The following is a 17,587-nucleotide window of genomic DNA, read 5'->3' as shown; positions in this document are numbered from 1 at the left end:
CCCATTACTCGTCATCAAGTAAGGTTTTATGCTTATAATTATTTTGAGTAATTACCAATAGTGTTAACTGCCTTTAAGATCAATCTTAGCTCTGTGTGAAATCGACCCTGGTCAACCATTCAATTTCATTAGAGTGTTAATAGGTGGTAGAAATTCAACTTAAGAATGGTCAAAGTGTAGTCTTGAATGCCTATATAAAAGAGAAAGAGCGAAATGAAATCTCGTTTGTACGAACAGGTAATTTTTGAGTGAATTAATAGCTCAACCCAATGTTTGAGAGGATTAGGGGAAAATGCGTAAATTTCAATGCGTGTTAAGGAGATTGATTGATTTTTGTGTTAACATTGGCGTTGAAAACCTATAATACACTTACCAAGTTCTTTGGCGCTTGACGCACTTGTAGATTTAACTGACTGTCCTCCTCTACGGAAAACTCTCATTGCTGATTGGTCAAACCCAAAATACCGTTCCTGGGGAGCGATAAAAAAGAGAGAGGGAGAAAAGTGTAAATACCTTTATTATAAAAAGGTTACTAATTATATAGAAAGGAGGGTGGAATAAATCTTTGGTGGAATGAGGCATGCACATTTACTTTGCTGTAATATAATGAAGAGCGTTTAATGAATACAGACATTGTGCTGTATGTATCAAAATAAAGTGCAACAAACCATTTTGATATCGGACAAAATTATACATTTTGGGCATCTCTTTTAAAGACAGTGGACACTATTGGTAATTGTCAAAGACCAGTCTTCTCACTTGGTGTATCTCAACATATGCATCAAATAACAAACCATGCGAAAATTTGAGCTCAATCGGATGTAGAAGTTGCGAGATAATAATGAAAGAAAAAAAACACTTGAGGTCTCGAAATCAAATTTGTGGAAAATTACTTCTTTCTCGAAAACTATGTCACTTTAGAAGGAGCCGTTTCTCACAATGTTTTAAACTATCAACCTCTCCCCATTACCGGTAATAAAGAAAGGTTTTGTGGTGATAATTATTTTGAGTAATTACCAATAGTGTCCACTGCCTTTAAAGTTTTATATTGATATTTACTCGATTTAAACAAGTGACAACTGCCGATGGTATTGTCTCTAGGGTAAGTTACAAATCTAAAACTTTAAGAGAGCCCCCGTTTGTACACACAAGTACAGTTCCTATCTAAAAGAGTCACTCGCAGTGTGTCTGTCTTCAAAGCAGTGGACACTATTGGTAATTACTCAAAATAATTATTAGCATAAAACCTTTCTTGATGACGAGTAAATGGGGAGAGGTTGATGGTGAGAACATCGTGAGAAACGGCTCCCTCTGAAGTGCCATAGTTTTCGAGAAAGAAGTGATTTTCCACAAATTTGATTTCGAGACCTCAGATTTAGAACTTGAGGTCTCGAAATCAACCATCTAAACGCACACAACTTTGTGTGACAAGGGTGTTTTTTTCTTTCATTATTATCTCGCAAGTTCGATGACCGATTGAGCTCAAATTTTCACAGGTTTGTTGTTTTATGCATATGTTGAGATACACCAACTGTGAAGGCTAGTCTTTGACAATATTACCAATAGTGTCCACTGCCTTTAAGGGCTCGATAGACACATTATAATTAAACTGTTCAGTTTGGGTCCATGTATGTATACATCGACGCCAAACGGCGTACTCCAATAGTATTTGCCACATCTCACATAGGCAACCTGTAATTTTAGTCTTTATGGTAAATTCATGAACACCATTTTAGTAAACAACGTTTGGTTTGAGTGTAATACAGACAGACCCAAAACCAAACTGTGTAATTGTAATGGTTGTGTCCACCGTCACTTGTTTTGTGTAAATAAGAGGTTTTTTTCTACAATTCAACATTGACCGTGAATTTCAACAATAATTGTCTTTTAAGATTCAGGACACCATCCAATATAATATACAAAACCAATTTTTAAGGAGATCATTTGCGGGACAAAAATATTAATTTAAGGGAATTACGAGCTGGAGGCGCGTGAGTAACCAGAGTGTTGACAACACACGTATGTGCGGCACCGGCTGCCAATCTTTTCACGAAGTGCCGCCTTTTCCTCATCATCCAATACCTCGCAATTGTCATCAAAAACGTACTTTCTAATCGCCAAGAGCACATTATTGAGGGGACACGAGCTTTTCTCTAGTCTTCAGCTCAAGGAGCTCATCAGTCCTCCTCCCCTCCCCCTCTCATCCCCGCTCCGTGTTTCCATGTTTTCCCGCAAGTGTCGGGCTGTATTCGTGATCAATTTTCCAGAGAGCAAACGTGACTGGGGCTTTCTATATTTTCTTTTCTTTTCTTTTTTGATGAGGTTTTTACCGGTCGCCTATAGGTGTCGCAGAATAAACACTTAAAAGTGACCGAAAAGCGTTGTTGCAATGAGAGACTAAATCAAAATAGGGATAAGTTCACCGCGCTGAACTTTATAGGCAGAATACAACGCTCCAAGAAAGCCGTTTCGAAATAAGGAAAACATATTATTTAAACAAAAGAATGACAATATAAATGAAGTTGATAATGATCAACTTGATTCATTAACAATTCGGCTGTCTACGGTGAACTAAGCAATGATGGCGTAATGACTCGCATATAACAGTAATGGTCCTTTAGAGTGATAGGCCTATTGGTCCAGTCGTAAAATCACGATAGTGATGTGTTTAAGGCGAAGTGTGAACCTATGAGCAAGAGAAGTCCACATAATGAAGGGACTATTTGGACTAACAAACGTCCGCAAAGTGTTATTTACATGCAGTGTTAAAGAAAATCATTTTCCGAAAAATATGATAACGGTGCACAGGAATGAGGAATAAATTCACAAAGCGAACGCAACACAGAGCTGCGTATGTCTGATACGAGGCGTTTAAAGCCAGTGGACACTATTGGTAATTACTCAAAATAATTATTAGCATAAAACCTTTCTTAGTGACAAGTAATGGGGAGAGGTTGGTGGTATAAAACATTGTGAGGAACAGCTCCCTCTGAAGTGCCATAGTTTTGGAGAAAGAAGTCATTTTTGAGGTCTCGAAATCAACCATTTAAACGCACACAACTTCGTGTGACAAGGGTGTTTTCTTCTTTCATTATTATCTCGCAACTTTGAGGACCGATTGAGCTCAAATTTTCACAGGTTTATTATTTTATGCATATGTTGAGATACACCAACTGTGAAGGCTAGTCTTTGACAATTATCAATAGTGTCCACTGCCTTTAAGAGCTTGTGGGTTGGAGACAATTTGAAAGTTGCTGGGAGTTCATTACACAGCTGTGAATTTAAATGTCAGAGAAATGACCTTTCACAATTTTAGTTTGAATTTGGTTATAATATGGGAGAAAATTCTTTTGCTAATGCGCGATAATATTGTAATGATACCAAAAGTTCATTTTATTGTGATACTGCTATATGCTATTGATATTATCACTAACTGATATTTGATAATTGTAACATATAAACTTAGCCCATCGGAAATGTCAGTCACCTGTGGAGGTATGGTCATTGTACGATGGTCCAGATCAACCCAATACTCAGCTTTTCAACTAAGATCGCATTCCACGAGAAATATCAGCCGATCGGAAAGCTAGACAAGATTTACACAGTCCTCGATATGCTTCATTTATAACAAGTATTAAGAAATGTCAAGCGGATTTGGTGATGATTTAGTGCACTAAACCTGTCCCACCTTCATACCCTCCGGGTGCATTTCATTCTCGCTATACTCAAAAACCAACCCGTGAAACTGACGTTATTTACCAATGCAGTTTCATCTTCATTTTGTTAATGGTTTTTAAGATGAAACTTGAACCAATCAAATCCCGACGCTGGCGCGGGAAAACACGGGAATTGGTTTCGAGCTCTACTAGCACTCGTGTTGTATTGTAGTCATGTTACTGTCTGGGCACGGTAACTGGTGGGTGTTTGGTAATGTTATCCTGCTGCAGAAATGTCGTTTGTAGATTTGATCGCTGGAAGTTTTTAACGTAAACGCCTGGGCACCAAGATGTAGCAACGTGCACTACTGAAACAAACAAATGATGTGTAGTTTGATTGCCCTAGATAGGGAAAGCGTGGCCTGTCCATTGGTGCGTCGACAGAGAGCGATTTAATGACATCAGATTTTTAAATGCCTATAATTGTCTTACCTGTAGGCACATTATCTTAAACAATCTCGAGTGAAAGGGAACTAGTTTTTGAAAAATGAAAGCCAAAATTAAGTTCAATTTGCTACAAATAATTGTGCCCCCCCCCCCCCATAGAGAAAGTGGTGCACCATGTTTTGCCCCCACCCCCCTACCCCGCCTAAAAATGTTACCCTAGATTCGGGTTGAACTTGGACGCAACCAACTACACCGTGGTATGCAAAGGAACACTTCGTCAGCAAGAGACTATTTTTCAGCCTCAACTCCCTGCACTATCCCCAAGAAAAACAGTTTACGAAAACAGAAATGCGAATGATTGTTTTTATTGGAGATTGGAACTGGTTGCATGTAAAGTTGCCGCAGTGATATATGCCGCCGCAATCAGTGTGTTTTGGGGTTCTTTCGATTACCGGCGGAGATGCATCTGGTGCTTGATATCTCAGAGGTCAGTGGGAATCCCGAACCCATCTTCCCTGGTCAATTTCATAACACATAAAAGCAGAGACGTTTTCACAGTTTCTATTTTATAACCACGACTTGTATCGGTACCGCCGTACATTATATATCAATAGAAAATGTATACCACAATTTGCAATGTGAAGGAAGTTCGGATATTGAGTGAATCAAGTATTCCTTTCAATGTTCATGGCATAAAAGTATACTTTTGATAACCCAAACATGTCCCGTGAAGCACAACCATTTTGCTAACTGGAGAATCTTTTGGAGGAGGGCGGGGGCACCAAAAAATGTGCCTATAACAACAAAGCCCACCAATCGGGGCGTGGTCCACTTTTTAAAATGTACTGCGAAATGCTTAATTGTGTTACACGTTATAAATAATCTTGATGACTACACGATTAGGCCTATACACGAGTCGAAACGGCTCATTGGTGTATGCCTATAGGCCTACTCAAAATAATACTTAAAGGCAGTGTACACTATTGATAATTGTCAAAGACTAGCCTTCTCACTTGGTGTATCTCAACATATTCATAAAATAACAAACCTGTGAAAATTTGAGCTCAATCGGTCGTCGAATTTGCGAGATAATAATCAAAGAAAAAAAAACCTTGTGTCACGAAGTTGTGTACTTTCTGATGCTTGATTTCGAGACCTCAACAAAGGTGTCAAATTCTAAACTTGGGGTCTCGAAATCAAATTCGTGAAAAATTACTTCTTTCTCGAAAACTACGTCACTTCAGAGGGAGCTGTTTCTCACAATGTTTTATACCATCAACCTCTCCCCATTACTCGTAATCAAGTAAGGTTTTATGATGATAATTATTTTGAGCAATTTCCAATAGTGTCCACTGCCTTTAATACGGCTAGGCAGATATGTAGAATTTAATGATCCAGGTCTCGAAAAACATAATCATAAATGTGTGGTCACAAACTTAATCATGTTGCCCTACATTTGCCCAAGGTCGAACGCCACAGATATTGTTTCAAATCCAAAGACGAACGCGATTATGTACAGTCATTGTAATTGAGACTGACTTCCTATACGGATATAACATAAACACTGATGTGCGTTAGCACTGTAGACTCAGTGCTTTCCCGAGCTATGTGAAACACTCATATTCACTGGGGTTGGATTCTCCAAAACTATTAGTTACTCCAGAGGGAGCCGTTTCTTACAGTGTTTTATACTATCAACAGCTCCCCATTGCTCGTTACCAAGTTAGCCTTCATGCTAACAATTATTTTGAGTAAATACCAATAGTATCAGCATAAAACCTTACTTGGTAACGAGTAATGGGGAGAGGTTGATATAACACATTATAAGAACGGCTCCCTCTGAAGTGACGTAGTTTTCGAGAAAGAAGTAATTTTCCACGAATTTGATTTCGAGACCTTAGATTTAGAATTTTAGGTCTCGAAATCAAGCATCCGAAAGCACACAACTTCGTGTGACAAGGTGTTTTCTTCTTTTAAAGTAATCTCGTAACTCCGACGACCAATCGAGCTCAAATTTCCACAGGTTTGTTATTTTATGCATATGTTGAGATACACTATGTGAGAAGACTGGTCTCTGCCAATTACCAATGGTGACTAGCGTCTTTAAGATGTCACAACCCCCAACCCCAGCAATAAAGACAAATTTCTTAATTACAATATTGTTACAGACGTGATGACTGTATACTAATTCGACAATTTATCCCTGATAAACACTGACGATTAATAACTTTGATTTGGCCATTAAGAGATACATTAAGCAGCTGGTAATCGGCCTTCACTAATGATTATCAACACCCATTATCGTTCTCCTACAGTGGTCAGGCGTGATTCGGTACTACTTCACGGCTGCATTCATCGCTGCATTTTAATGACGACGTGTGTAGTATTAATATTTTACGAGGTGACAGCTTAAAGGCATGTGACACTATTGGTTATTACTCAAAATAATCGTTAGCATACAAACTTATACTTGGTAACGAGCAATGGGGAGATATGGATAGTAGGCATATAAAACATTGTGAGAAACAGCTCCCTCTGAAGTGGCGTAGTTTTTGAGAAAGAGGTAATTTCTTTCTCAAATATTAAAAGACTTCAGGACTGAAACCTTTTTAGGCATCTGAAAGAACACACCAAAAAAATGTGCAGCCAGAAAACACATTTTGGTTATAAACTTGTTCACTTTTTTGCAAAAACAGTTTAAACCAAAGTTATATCCTCAGTCATGTCCAATCGACTTGGCCTAAAACCCTTTAGGCAGCATGACCCATTGACTCGGAATCTCCAGATAACACTTTCCATAGACTTGTGCACAAAATTACTGCAGTTTTCTAGCATTTCTAACAAATACTAAACAACTTACACAAAATAAAAATTGATATTAGATTTGTTTTTAACTGTCTTTTCACAACTGGAAACGTGAAATACTAATGAGTTACATCACCACATTATTTCGAAGTGAAATGTTTCTCAAAATGCTTCAAACTATCAAAAGCTGTTCTAATTAGCTGCACTTCTAATTAATACATTTGTATTAATTACCATTAAGACTGATTACCGAACGTATAAACTTCCTTTAAAGTTCCTAATTTGCATTCAAGACGATGGGGAAGTTTCCTGTCAGAGTTTAAAACCTTAATTATGAGAAAACTAAAGGCAAGCAAGACATTAGTGTTATCAATTGTCACAAAATACCTGGAACATTTTTTTCAAAACTTCGCACGGCAGGGTCTTGTCAATACAGCATCCAATTTCAACAGATGAACATTCCTTTAAATTCTAAAAACCTTTTATAAACGGGTCAGAATCTATTTATATTTCCATCTAAATCATGACCGAGATTCATGGTGCAACACAAACCTATAAACCACTCAAACATTGGTCTGCCCTCTTCCCTTGCCTCTCCCTGCCATACCAATCCCAGACCCAGATACTGAGTTGATAATTGTGACCTGGAGTAATTTCTGAACCAGGAGATTCTGTGAATGTTGAGACGATTATTGTACAGCATTACCCCCATTTTCGGGTACAATCAAAGCAATATGTGTAACTAAAGTGATATTCACACGACAGCAATTTAACTGAGGTCCCTTGCTTAATTTTAGCATGGTTGTAAAATGTAACAATGTTTGACAAGATTTTGCAAGAGAATTTTGACAGTAGAACGAGTTGTTGTCCTTTCACATCAGGTACATTTTGTAAAATTTTACGACCATGCTACAATTTAGCAAGGGACCCTTGCTAAATTGCTCTCGGACTCAAGGCATGTAAGGGGAGCCGCATTGATGTGCGCCCCCCCCCCCCGGGTTCCTCCTCCCCCCCCCCTTAAAATTAAGGGATTTCGTATTATAAGTTACGGATTGGCTATACTTTTCCCGCTTTTTTATCCTTTGCTCCTCTTTTCTCATTAATGGATATGTGTGTGTTTGTATTTGTTCATGCCTCTGAAGAAGGTCCGGTTTGGATCGAAAGCTAAGGCCATCTACCCTACTCATGTTATCTATATTTGAAAATATAAATAGTATATCAGAATATCTTATTATAGTCAATGACGGAAATAAAGCGCTGAAAAGGGGACTGTTGATGAAAACATGAAAATGGCATCTACAGTTTTAATTGCCCAGAAGTGCCCACGCGGGGCAAATAAAATATAAAACAATCCAAAATGTCAGTCTTGTTTTGTCGCTGAATCAAAATGGATTCACATTATTTCATTTAGTACTCTTCAACCTTTGCAACTCCCATATTGTTCCACTCTCCACTGACTAACAAACATGTAATACGTCTTAACCAGAAAGTAATGCGGAAGGCTTTCTAGCCACTAGTGCCTAATGTCGGTGAGGCTTTCATACTTTAGTCGATCGTTACCACTCAACATTTCTACAACTTGGTAGTAATAAGTGCAAGTACTATAAGACATGCTCCAGGCAAGGATAATAAAAACAACCACACTCCATAAATCTGAAGTTCTTGATTGTCACTGAAACATTGAGACTTTCCTCCCAAGAGGCAATGAATTACGGGAATTAACGAACAAAAGCTCAACCCTGGTCCATTTGTCGGCACACGATGAAACAGTGTCGGTTCCTGTTTTAAGACAAGTCGATTTTTTTTTTCACTCCGGTGGACTGGAATAAGATCATTGCAGTGTGGCTGATCCTTAAAGGAAAACTTACAAGGGGAGGGAAGAATGTTGAGAAAGGTAGGGCACAAGAAAATGTATGGATTTGGTGTCTACAGTCAGTCAGATTATCAGTCCAGCGAAACCGATTAACCGATTAGCCGATAATAACCGATAATAACCGATCATAGCCGATCATGTAGCCTAATCGTAGAAAGTGTGGTAAATCCTTCTTCAAGAATTCCAAAGAGGGTGGGCAAAAAAGGGTTTAAAGGGGGGGGGGGGACAAACTTTCCTTGATTTGGTTTCTAACTGACAGTCAGATTTCAACAGATTACGATTGAGGTTAATCTTCCGAAGGAAATTTCATAGATGATGAGCAAAAAGGCATAATTAGAAAAGGGCAACAACAAGACTCCGTCTGAGAATAACAAGTATGTAAAATACATGAATCTTGAAGATTTTTTAAGTATACTCCAGCGGGAAGTCATAGTTTCAAACTATTTGATCATACTTTTGTTAAATAAATAATAATTTGAAAAGATGTAAAGTTTACTCATTGATTTCAGCGACTTTAATATGTGCACTTAGTGACGGGCCGATCTGTCTTTGTTCACAAAAGTTTGTTTAATATCTGATTGTCTGATTTTTAATTGATAAATGGTTAAGGTTGTTGTGCTGTGGTTGTTTTCAAATCATACGTTAAGATATTTTACTTTAAGGGTCGTCAACTTCTTCTGCATGGAGACAGATCCACTGGGCGGAAACACTTTAAGATGACTATGCTCTATTTAATAATTCAATAAATAGTTTCCTTGGTTTTTGTTCAGACGACTACAGGTGCTTGTTGTATAAAATGTGGATGTGGGTATGTTTAGCTTTATCATGATCAAAGGGTGAATTCTTAGCCGATATTTCAGGGAGAAAAAAAGGGGGAAAGAACACAAATAAAAACACCACATACATGCAGACAACACTCCCTTCTCGCCACACACGAAACAAGTGTGAGGTAAATCAATATGCATATATCTATATCTATATTTTTTCACTTTTTATTGGACAAGAAACTCTCCCGGATTCTTGTATTATATTATTAATGTGAAAAATTGCAAGAGGGTTTTGTGGATTGTCACACGCCATGCAGCGGTGGGAGTTGTTTGGTTTCACAAGGACGTGAGAACCCCTGCCTTGACCAAGTGTCAGCGATCAATACGAGTTTCTCATACGAAGGGTAATATTTCAAGCTACATTTACGGTTTGTTGTATCAAGAGCAAATTGCGCCAGCTGGTTTGAGAAACTGGAAAAGAAGTAGAGAAGAAGCAGAGAGAGAAAGGGACACATTGAACAGGGAGTGGATTGTGGAGCAATACTTCTCAAAACCACAAAGATGATACAATTTTAAAAAGACACTGGACACTCCTGGTAATTGTCAAAGACTACTCTTGTCAAAGACTACAGGTGTATCTCAACATATGCATAAAATAACAAAGCTGTGAAAAATTAAAGCTATCTTGGTCGTCGAAGTTAACTATGAACTAATATAACTATGAAAGGAAAAAACACCCTAGTCACATGAAGTTATGTGCTTTCAGATGCTTGATTTCGAGACCTCAAATTCTAAATTCGAGGTCTCGAAATCAAATTCGAGGAAAATTATTTCTTTCTCGAAAACTACGTCACTTCAGGGGGAGCCGTTTCTCACAATGTTTTATACCATCAACCTCTCCCCATTACTCGTCACCTAGAAAGGTGTTAATAAGTATTTTGAGTAACTACCAATAGTGCCCGCTGCCTGGGAAAGAATTACATGAAGGGTTTAGTACACGTGTACATGAAATTTACCCTTTTGTATTAAACTATTCTATTGTTTTGTTTTGTTTCATAATAATACGTACAACAAAAAATCTAACTAAAATCAAGTCAACCTGTAAGGCTCAGATTGAAATTCCGCTCGTCAGTTTCTCTTTGTTACCACCCAACAAAAAATATCGTAAATTTTGTGCAGTAAAAAAGCAACATCTGACCAAAACTCATAAGAATTAGTGTTTTGTTTTTATTAAAACTAAAGTAACAGCCGGAGACGCTTTACATAGTGAATGGCGCCGAGAAAGATAAACATTTCAAATGAATGATGATAATTGCATTGCTACTTGATACAGGATCGATCACGACTGCGAAGCTGTGTGTAAATTATCATTTTCAGACTGAAATCGAAAAGCATAATCTCAAACATTCTGAGTCACGTGTGAAAACTTTGCAAGGTGGAAGTAAAACTGAACGAGGTTTGTAGTAACACCAAAGCCCATACTGTTGATGTCCCATGTGACCAGTTGGCATTGTTTTGGCTTGTGCATTTTTTTGTTGTGTTTGGGTGTTTTGTTGCTTTGCATCTTTTATTTTGTAATTTATATAGTTTTGATATTGATTGTGTATACTTGTATTTGGCCAGTGGATGTCAAGTTTCTATGTTTTTTAAAGGCAGTGGACACTATTGGTAATTACTCGAAGTAATTATCACCACAAAACCTTTCTTGATTACAAGTACTGGGGAGAGGTTAATGGTATAAAACATTGTGAGAAACGGCTCCCTCTGAAGTGACGTAGTTTTCGAGAAAGAAGTCATTTCCCACGATTTTGATTTCGAGACCTCAAGTTTAAAATTTGAGGTCTCGAAATCAAGCATCAGAAAGCACACAACTTCGTGTGACAGGGGTGTTATTTTTTTCATAATTATTTTGCAACTTCGACGACCAATTGAGCTCAAATTTTCACAGGTTTGTTATTATATGCATATGTTGAAATACACCAACTGTGAATACTAGTCTTTGACAATTACCAATAGTGGCCACTGTCTTTAACGTGGACAATAAATAAATCTAATCTAATTTAATTAAACTATGAGGTTTCATAGTGGACACAATTCTAGGAGACTATAGGTCTTTGTAAATTGCTCTGTATACAGCCAAACCAAGCAGTGTACTCCTATTATAGTGTCCACCATACATAAAGGCTTATGCGATAGCACCACAGAGCCAAGTCCCTGTATACCAGCTCATCTCATACAAGACAGTTAGCATCATCCAACAACCGAGCCCAGCACTCCCATGAAGACAATCAGAGCAGACTGATCGAAACGTTTAGTTGTTAACCACCGGGGCCCAATTTTATGGCTCTGCTTACCGTAAGCACATAAGCGGCGTTTACGGAAGCGTATTTCACGGGTTAGCGGCGAATTTTGGCCTGTGCGCGTGCGTACTCCACGTTACTAGGCACTCTCCGCTTACAAGGCTAGTGCAGAAATGGACCGATCCGGCCTACCAATCAAACTGTGCGCGCGTTCACCCATTTGACCAATCACAGCAATGATTGTGGTCGGACAAACTCGGTCATGCGTGCGCGTATATTTGGCACGCGCGGCAGAATCGTGCAGAACGTCATTGGGAGTGCTTGTACACGTGTCTTGCTCACGTGTGCGGTGGGCGGAGCTTAGTGGAAAGCCGGAACTAGCATGTCAAGCGGGGAATCGTGATCGTAAGCGCAGAATTCGGTGTTAAGCAGAGCTATAAAAATTGGGCCCGGCTCTTTTCAGAAACCACACTACTCAATAGAGATATTTAAAAGGTGGTACCACAAAAGTCTCTTAGTAACTGAAACATGACCATCAATTTTTTATGAGATACCAGAATATGATAATTAATTTGTACATCACCAAACCATAATGACTTGTCACGAAGTAAAACAAGTTACACATTAATAAAAACAGCCGGTCGGATTTAAAACATTCCCAGCTTTATGGCTGTCTTTCATTGCAGCTTGAGTGCCGATATTTACACTGCTTTCCCTGGAGATTTTGTGATATGGAATTCTAAAATTCAAAAGCGTGCCTGCCTCCGAAATAACTTGAGACATCTTAAAATGACTTTCGTTCGACATGTAAAACAAAATTAAACAAAAAATCATGTCAAACGTGTTTGACCTTTTACGAAATTCAAACAACGTAGATAATATACGTGGTTTCTTTTATGTGGAGCCTGACCATAACACTTGTTTTTATATTTTATTTAAAAAGGAATAGGGGTTATATGGTATCTGGGAACTCGAGTTGAATAATTCAGGATCATATAGTTGACGTGTCTTTCTTTCGCCATAACAAAAAAAAATACTGAATAAAGTATCAAAAAACAATGAATACGAAATAAACTTTCATATAAATTCGTGTTAAACCTAAGTTCAAGAAATTCGACTAAAAAGTCAGCATTATTATACAAAGTCATGTTATGGATCATCAACCAGAACACACGGGTGAAATATCGATCACGAACAAAGAAAATTCCTGTTTAGTTTCAGTTTTTATCGTAATGAGTTCATTTTAAAGTCGGATGTTCCTCCCCTTTGTTAATCAGACTTGTTGTTCTACAATAGACTGTTTCGATTAGGGTATCTCCTAAAATAATGTTTAAAACAAGCAGGGGAGAGAAAAAGAGCACAGGCTGTTAAAGGCAGTGGACACTATTGGTAATTGTTAAAGACTGGCGTTCACAGTTAGTGTATCTCAACATATGCATAAAATAACGAACCTGTGAAAATTTGAGCTCAATCGGTCATCTAACTTGCGAGATAATAATGATAGAAAAAACCACCCTTGTCACACGAAGTTGTGTGCGTTTAGATGGTTGATTTCGAGACCTCAAGTCAAATTCGTGAAAAATGACTTCTTTCTCGAAAACTATGGCACTTCAGAGGGAGCCATTTCTCACAATGTTTTATACCACCAACCTCTCTCCATTACTCGTCACCAAGAAAGGTTTTATGCTAATAATTATTTTGAGTAATTACCAATAGTGTCCACTGCCTTTAAGTACCACAATGATTTTGTGTTTTTTTAAAGCCACTGGACACTATTTGTAATTACTTAAAATATTTGTTAGCATACGACTTTCTTGGTAACGAGCAATGGATAACTCTTGCTAGAAAACCAAATTGTGAGAAACGTCTCCCTCTGAAGTAATGTACTTTTTAAAAAAGGATATTAAAAGACTTCAGGGCCTGAAACCTTTAATTGGGAATCTGAAAGCTAATAAATTTGTGCAATACGGGTGTTTTTTCTCTCATTTTTCTCTTGCAACTTCGATGACCAAATCTAGTCAAGACTTTATGCATATGTTGGAAAACAAAAGGTGAGAATGCTGGTCATTGACAATTACTAAAGGTGCATTTAACATACTTGAAATGTCAAGTAACATAAGACATGATTTCGTCTTCAAATATAAACTGCAAAAACAACGGTGTTGAATTACTTCCTCCCGGTACCTATAACGACAGCGCCGACACGGTGTTTAAGCTATCCCCATTACTTGTTGGTCAAATAACGGTGTTGTCACACATAAATGCCAATATAATCAATTTCACAGCAGAGGTTTTTCTAAGTTATGAAAACAACGACTTCTCAAACAGCACCTGCCCCATGACAGGTCACATTTTGTAAAGCTTGCGGTAATGATTCAAAATTTAATATCTAGGACTCGTACACAACAACAAATTTATCTTTAAACTTGCAAAAAACATACATCAATCAGACAAGGTCAAGGCCGTTATAAGATGATAACTATTTATTGATGTCGCACGCGAGGAAATGATCAATTCAAAGATCCTTTTTTTCCCTCCACAATTGGTTTCCTCCGGCCCCCCCCCCCCCCGCATGCGTGTGTTTTTCCTGTGTCCCCCTTGTCCATCCTCTTCTTTATTTATATTTCTCTCCTTTATTTCTGGCATCTTAGATGATATATTGCCGCAGTGTTGACCCTAATAAGTGGACACTCGTACCGACGTGTGTGCTAAGTAATTTTTCACCCCAGTTGTGTTTACCGTCTGGTAAAAACCAAGGACTCAATAGAAAGTGGTTAACAACAACGAGCTTTTTAAAAAGAAAAGTAACGAAAATCAACCAAAAAAACAAAAGAATTGGAGTCTAAAAACACTGGACACTATTGGTTATTGTCAAAGACTAGTCGCCACAGTTGGTGTATCTCAACATATGCATAAAATAACAAATCTGTGAAAAAAATTTCTCAATTGGTCGTCGAAGTTGCGCGATAATAATGAAAGAAAAAACACCCTTGTCGCACAATGGTCACACAAAGTGCTTGATTTCGAGACCTCAAATTCCAAATCTGATGAGGTCTCAACATCAAATTCGTGGAAAATTACTTTTTTTTCTCGAAACTATACGTCACTTCAGAGGGAGCCGTTTCTCACGATGTTTTATACCATCAACTTCTCCCCATTACTCGTAACCGGGAAAGGTTTGATGATAATAATTATTTTGAGTAATTACCAATAGTGTCCACTGCCTTTAAAGGGACACATCGGCTTCGTTGGGCTATTTATGCTACAAAATACATTAAAACATGATTCTAAAGGTCTTCCAGGAATGGAAAAGAATTGTTGCTAAACGAAACCATCAAATTTTGCCGTTTTAACGCATTTTTAAAAAACGAAGGTCACGTGGGTAATCCGAACCCCTTTTTTGGTTCGGATAACCCACGTGGTATCAAATAATAAACCACAAGAGAATCTGACTGGGTGAAATTTAAATGATTTGGTGTTAAACAAAGAAAAACTGTCCAGAGCGGGATTTGCACTAACGACCTCCGAATTAAAGTGCCGGCGTACAGACTGGGCTATCGGCAAATAGGGAGACCGCCAACATATATCTATAGCTTTATGTTGGCGGTCTCCCTCTTTGTCAAGCTTTATTGAGGTGCCAGTCGGAAGCCATATAACCGTTCACTGCCGAGTAGCCAGGGATCACACCCACATACGAAACAAAATGATCAGTATATATATCTCCGTGCTATGAAACATTCAACCCCGGTCACCCTAAATGTATTCAGTGCGGACTCATTGGTAGTTAACATTCGTACATGATTGAATAAATAATTAAACACCTGTGATCAAATTAATTGTTGAACACCTCCACCGATTAACACATAATCGGATGAATGTACGCACGGTTGAATTCATGACGTCATTTGCAAAATCAATGTGTTAATTGACATCAATATTGTAGTTCGTTTGATCTTCTGCATTTTAATTGCTTGGAGGTGGTTAAAGGTTAAGGTACGGACAAGGCTTCAACCGCAATTGTGATGATAAGTAAATATATTTACCGAACGTGCTGGATGGTCACTCTTTAAGGCACTGGACACTATTGGTAATTGTCAATTCTCACTTGGTGTAGCTCAACGTCGAAGTTGCCAGATAATAATGAAAGAAAAAACACCCTTGTCACACGAAGTTGTGTGCTTTCCAATGCTTGACTTCGGGACCTTAAAATCTAACTCCGAGGTCTCGAAATCAAATTCACGCTCGAAAACTACGTTACTTCAAGGGGAGCCGTTTCTCACAATGTTTTATACTATCAACAGCTCTACATCGCTCGTTACCAAGTACGTTTTTATATAGTATTCACAGCTAACACATAGGCAGTCTACCCGCAGGTCACTCGATATAATAAGAGGTCACGCACGCAAAAACGATGCATACTCTGCAGATAAATCACAAAGAAAATTAGTGACCTGCGGGTAGACTGTAGGATACGAACTGCCTTAAGCCAGATATGTGGTCTAGTGGTAAGACATCTAGGCTGTAGCAATGCAAAGGTCGTGGGTTCTATTTCCGCCCGAGTTTGATTTGGCTGTGCTTTTCACTCGGGAAAGTATACAGTGCTTGATACACGTCGGTGTAAGGTCAAACAAATTATATTCTTTACCCCCGATGCAAGTATTATATCAATATTAAAGATGACTTTCTGTTCACAGGATACTATGAAAATATCGCAAAAGGAAAAGCAGCAAGGGGGCTTCAAAAAAACAAAATAAATTGAAAATATGGATTACAATATCTGTCCGAGATAATAATCTATACTTATGCTGTATACACATAATCTTTAACCTACATACACATGAATCAAAACCGGATGTAAATTACCACCCCCCCCCCCTACACCCTGACCACCACCACATCGCCATCGAGGCCAAAAACGCAGATGGACAATACTGAATAGCTCTAGTACTCAAGGATTCTCGAGTTACCCATCTCAGTTTGTATGATTTATTTTCCCCTTCTCAACTTCTTCATCTTCTTCGTCAAGATTCCGGGGGTGAAAAGGCATATTGATCTTCAACAAAATGTATTTATACATTTCATTACTCTACTTCATTGAGGAGCGATGGGTTGAAAGACAAAGAACGGGTCAATATCAATACCATTTTATTGTTTGGTTCAAAATTGAAGAGGGAAGAGGCACCGATGGACCAAAATATACAATCATTCCCATCCAACGCATATCTGTTCTATCTTGATGACCCAGTTCTAACGCAAGAAACTCAACATTTACTCTTAAGTTCTACGGCACAGTGCGGTATTTGTTTTTGCATATTGATTTTGATTTGATTGCGAAGTGTCAGGAATTTGTTGACTAGTGCGGTTCTACCACTTTTTAATACGGAATAGATCGAGATTGACAAAGTAGGCCTTTTGTATAGATGGTGGCAGTATGACGTAAATCGGTCATCTGTAGTTTTGCGTTTATTTCATGTGTTTTGCGTTTATTTCATAAAAACTCATTGCACGATTTGTTCGTGAACAACGCGCTTGACGCGCCTGCAAGCCCTTAGGGATGGCCGTCGGGAATTATTTCTAGTTTCTTTATAACACCCCTTACAAAATAATATTGTGCCTTTTGATTAGTTTAGAGCACGTCAAATGACATGCAAATGTTTTACTAGCAGACCGCGCATTGCGACGCGCTGGTACTGTAACTGCAGTAACCGATAGTACTATACCATGACAACCGATGTACTA

The 17,587-nt window shown here is 38.2% G+C and overlaps 1 protein-coding gene across 1 annotated transcript in view; it reads right to left on the bottom strand.

Moving 5' to 3' along the window:
• Window positions 1-17,587, bottom strand: part of LOC117288176 (corticotropin-releasing factor-binding protein-like) — a 38,000-nt gene that overhangs the window by 18,223 nt on the left and 2,190 nt on the right. The window contains exon 2 of the mRNA XM_033768910.1: window positions 374-470. Within this exon, the coding sequence (XP_033624801.1) occupies window positions 374-470 (97 nt within the window). The remainder of the gene's footprint in view (window positions 1-373; window positions 471-17,587) is intronic.

This window comes from Asterias rubens, chromosome 3 (assembly GCF_902459465.1).
Source record: "Asterias rubens chromosome 3, eAstRub1.3, whole genome shotgun sequence".
Lineage (NCBI taxonomy): Eukaryota > Metazoa > Echinodermata > Asteroidea > Forcipulatida > Asteriidae > Asterias > Asterias rubens.
The sequence above is the reverse complement of the archived record's forward strand: the minus strand, read 5'-3'. Positions and strand labels throughout refer to the sequence as shown.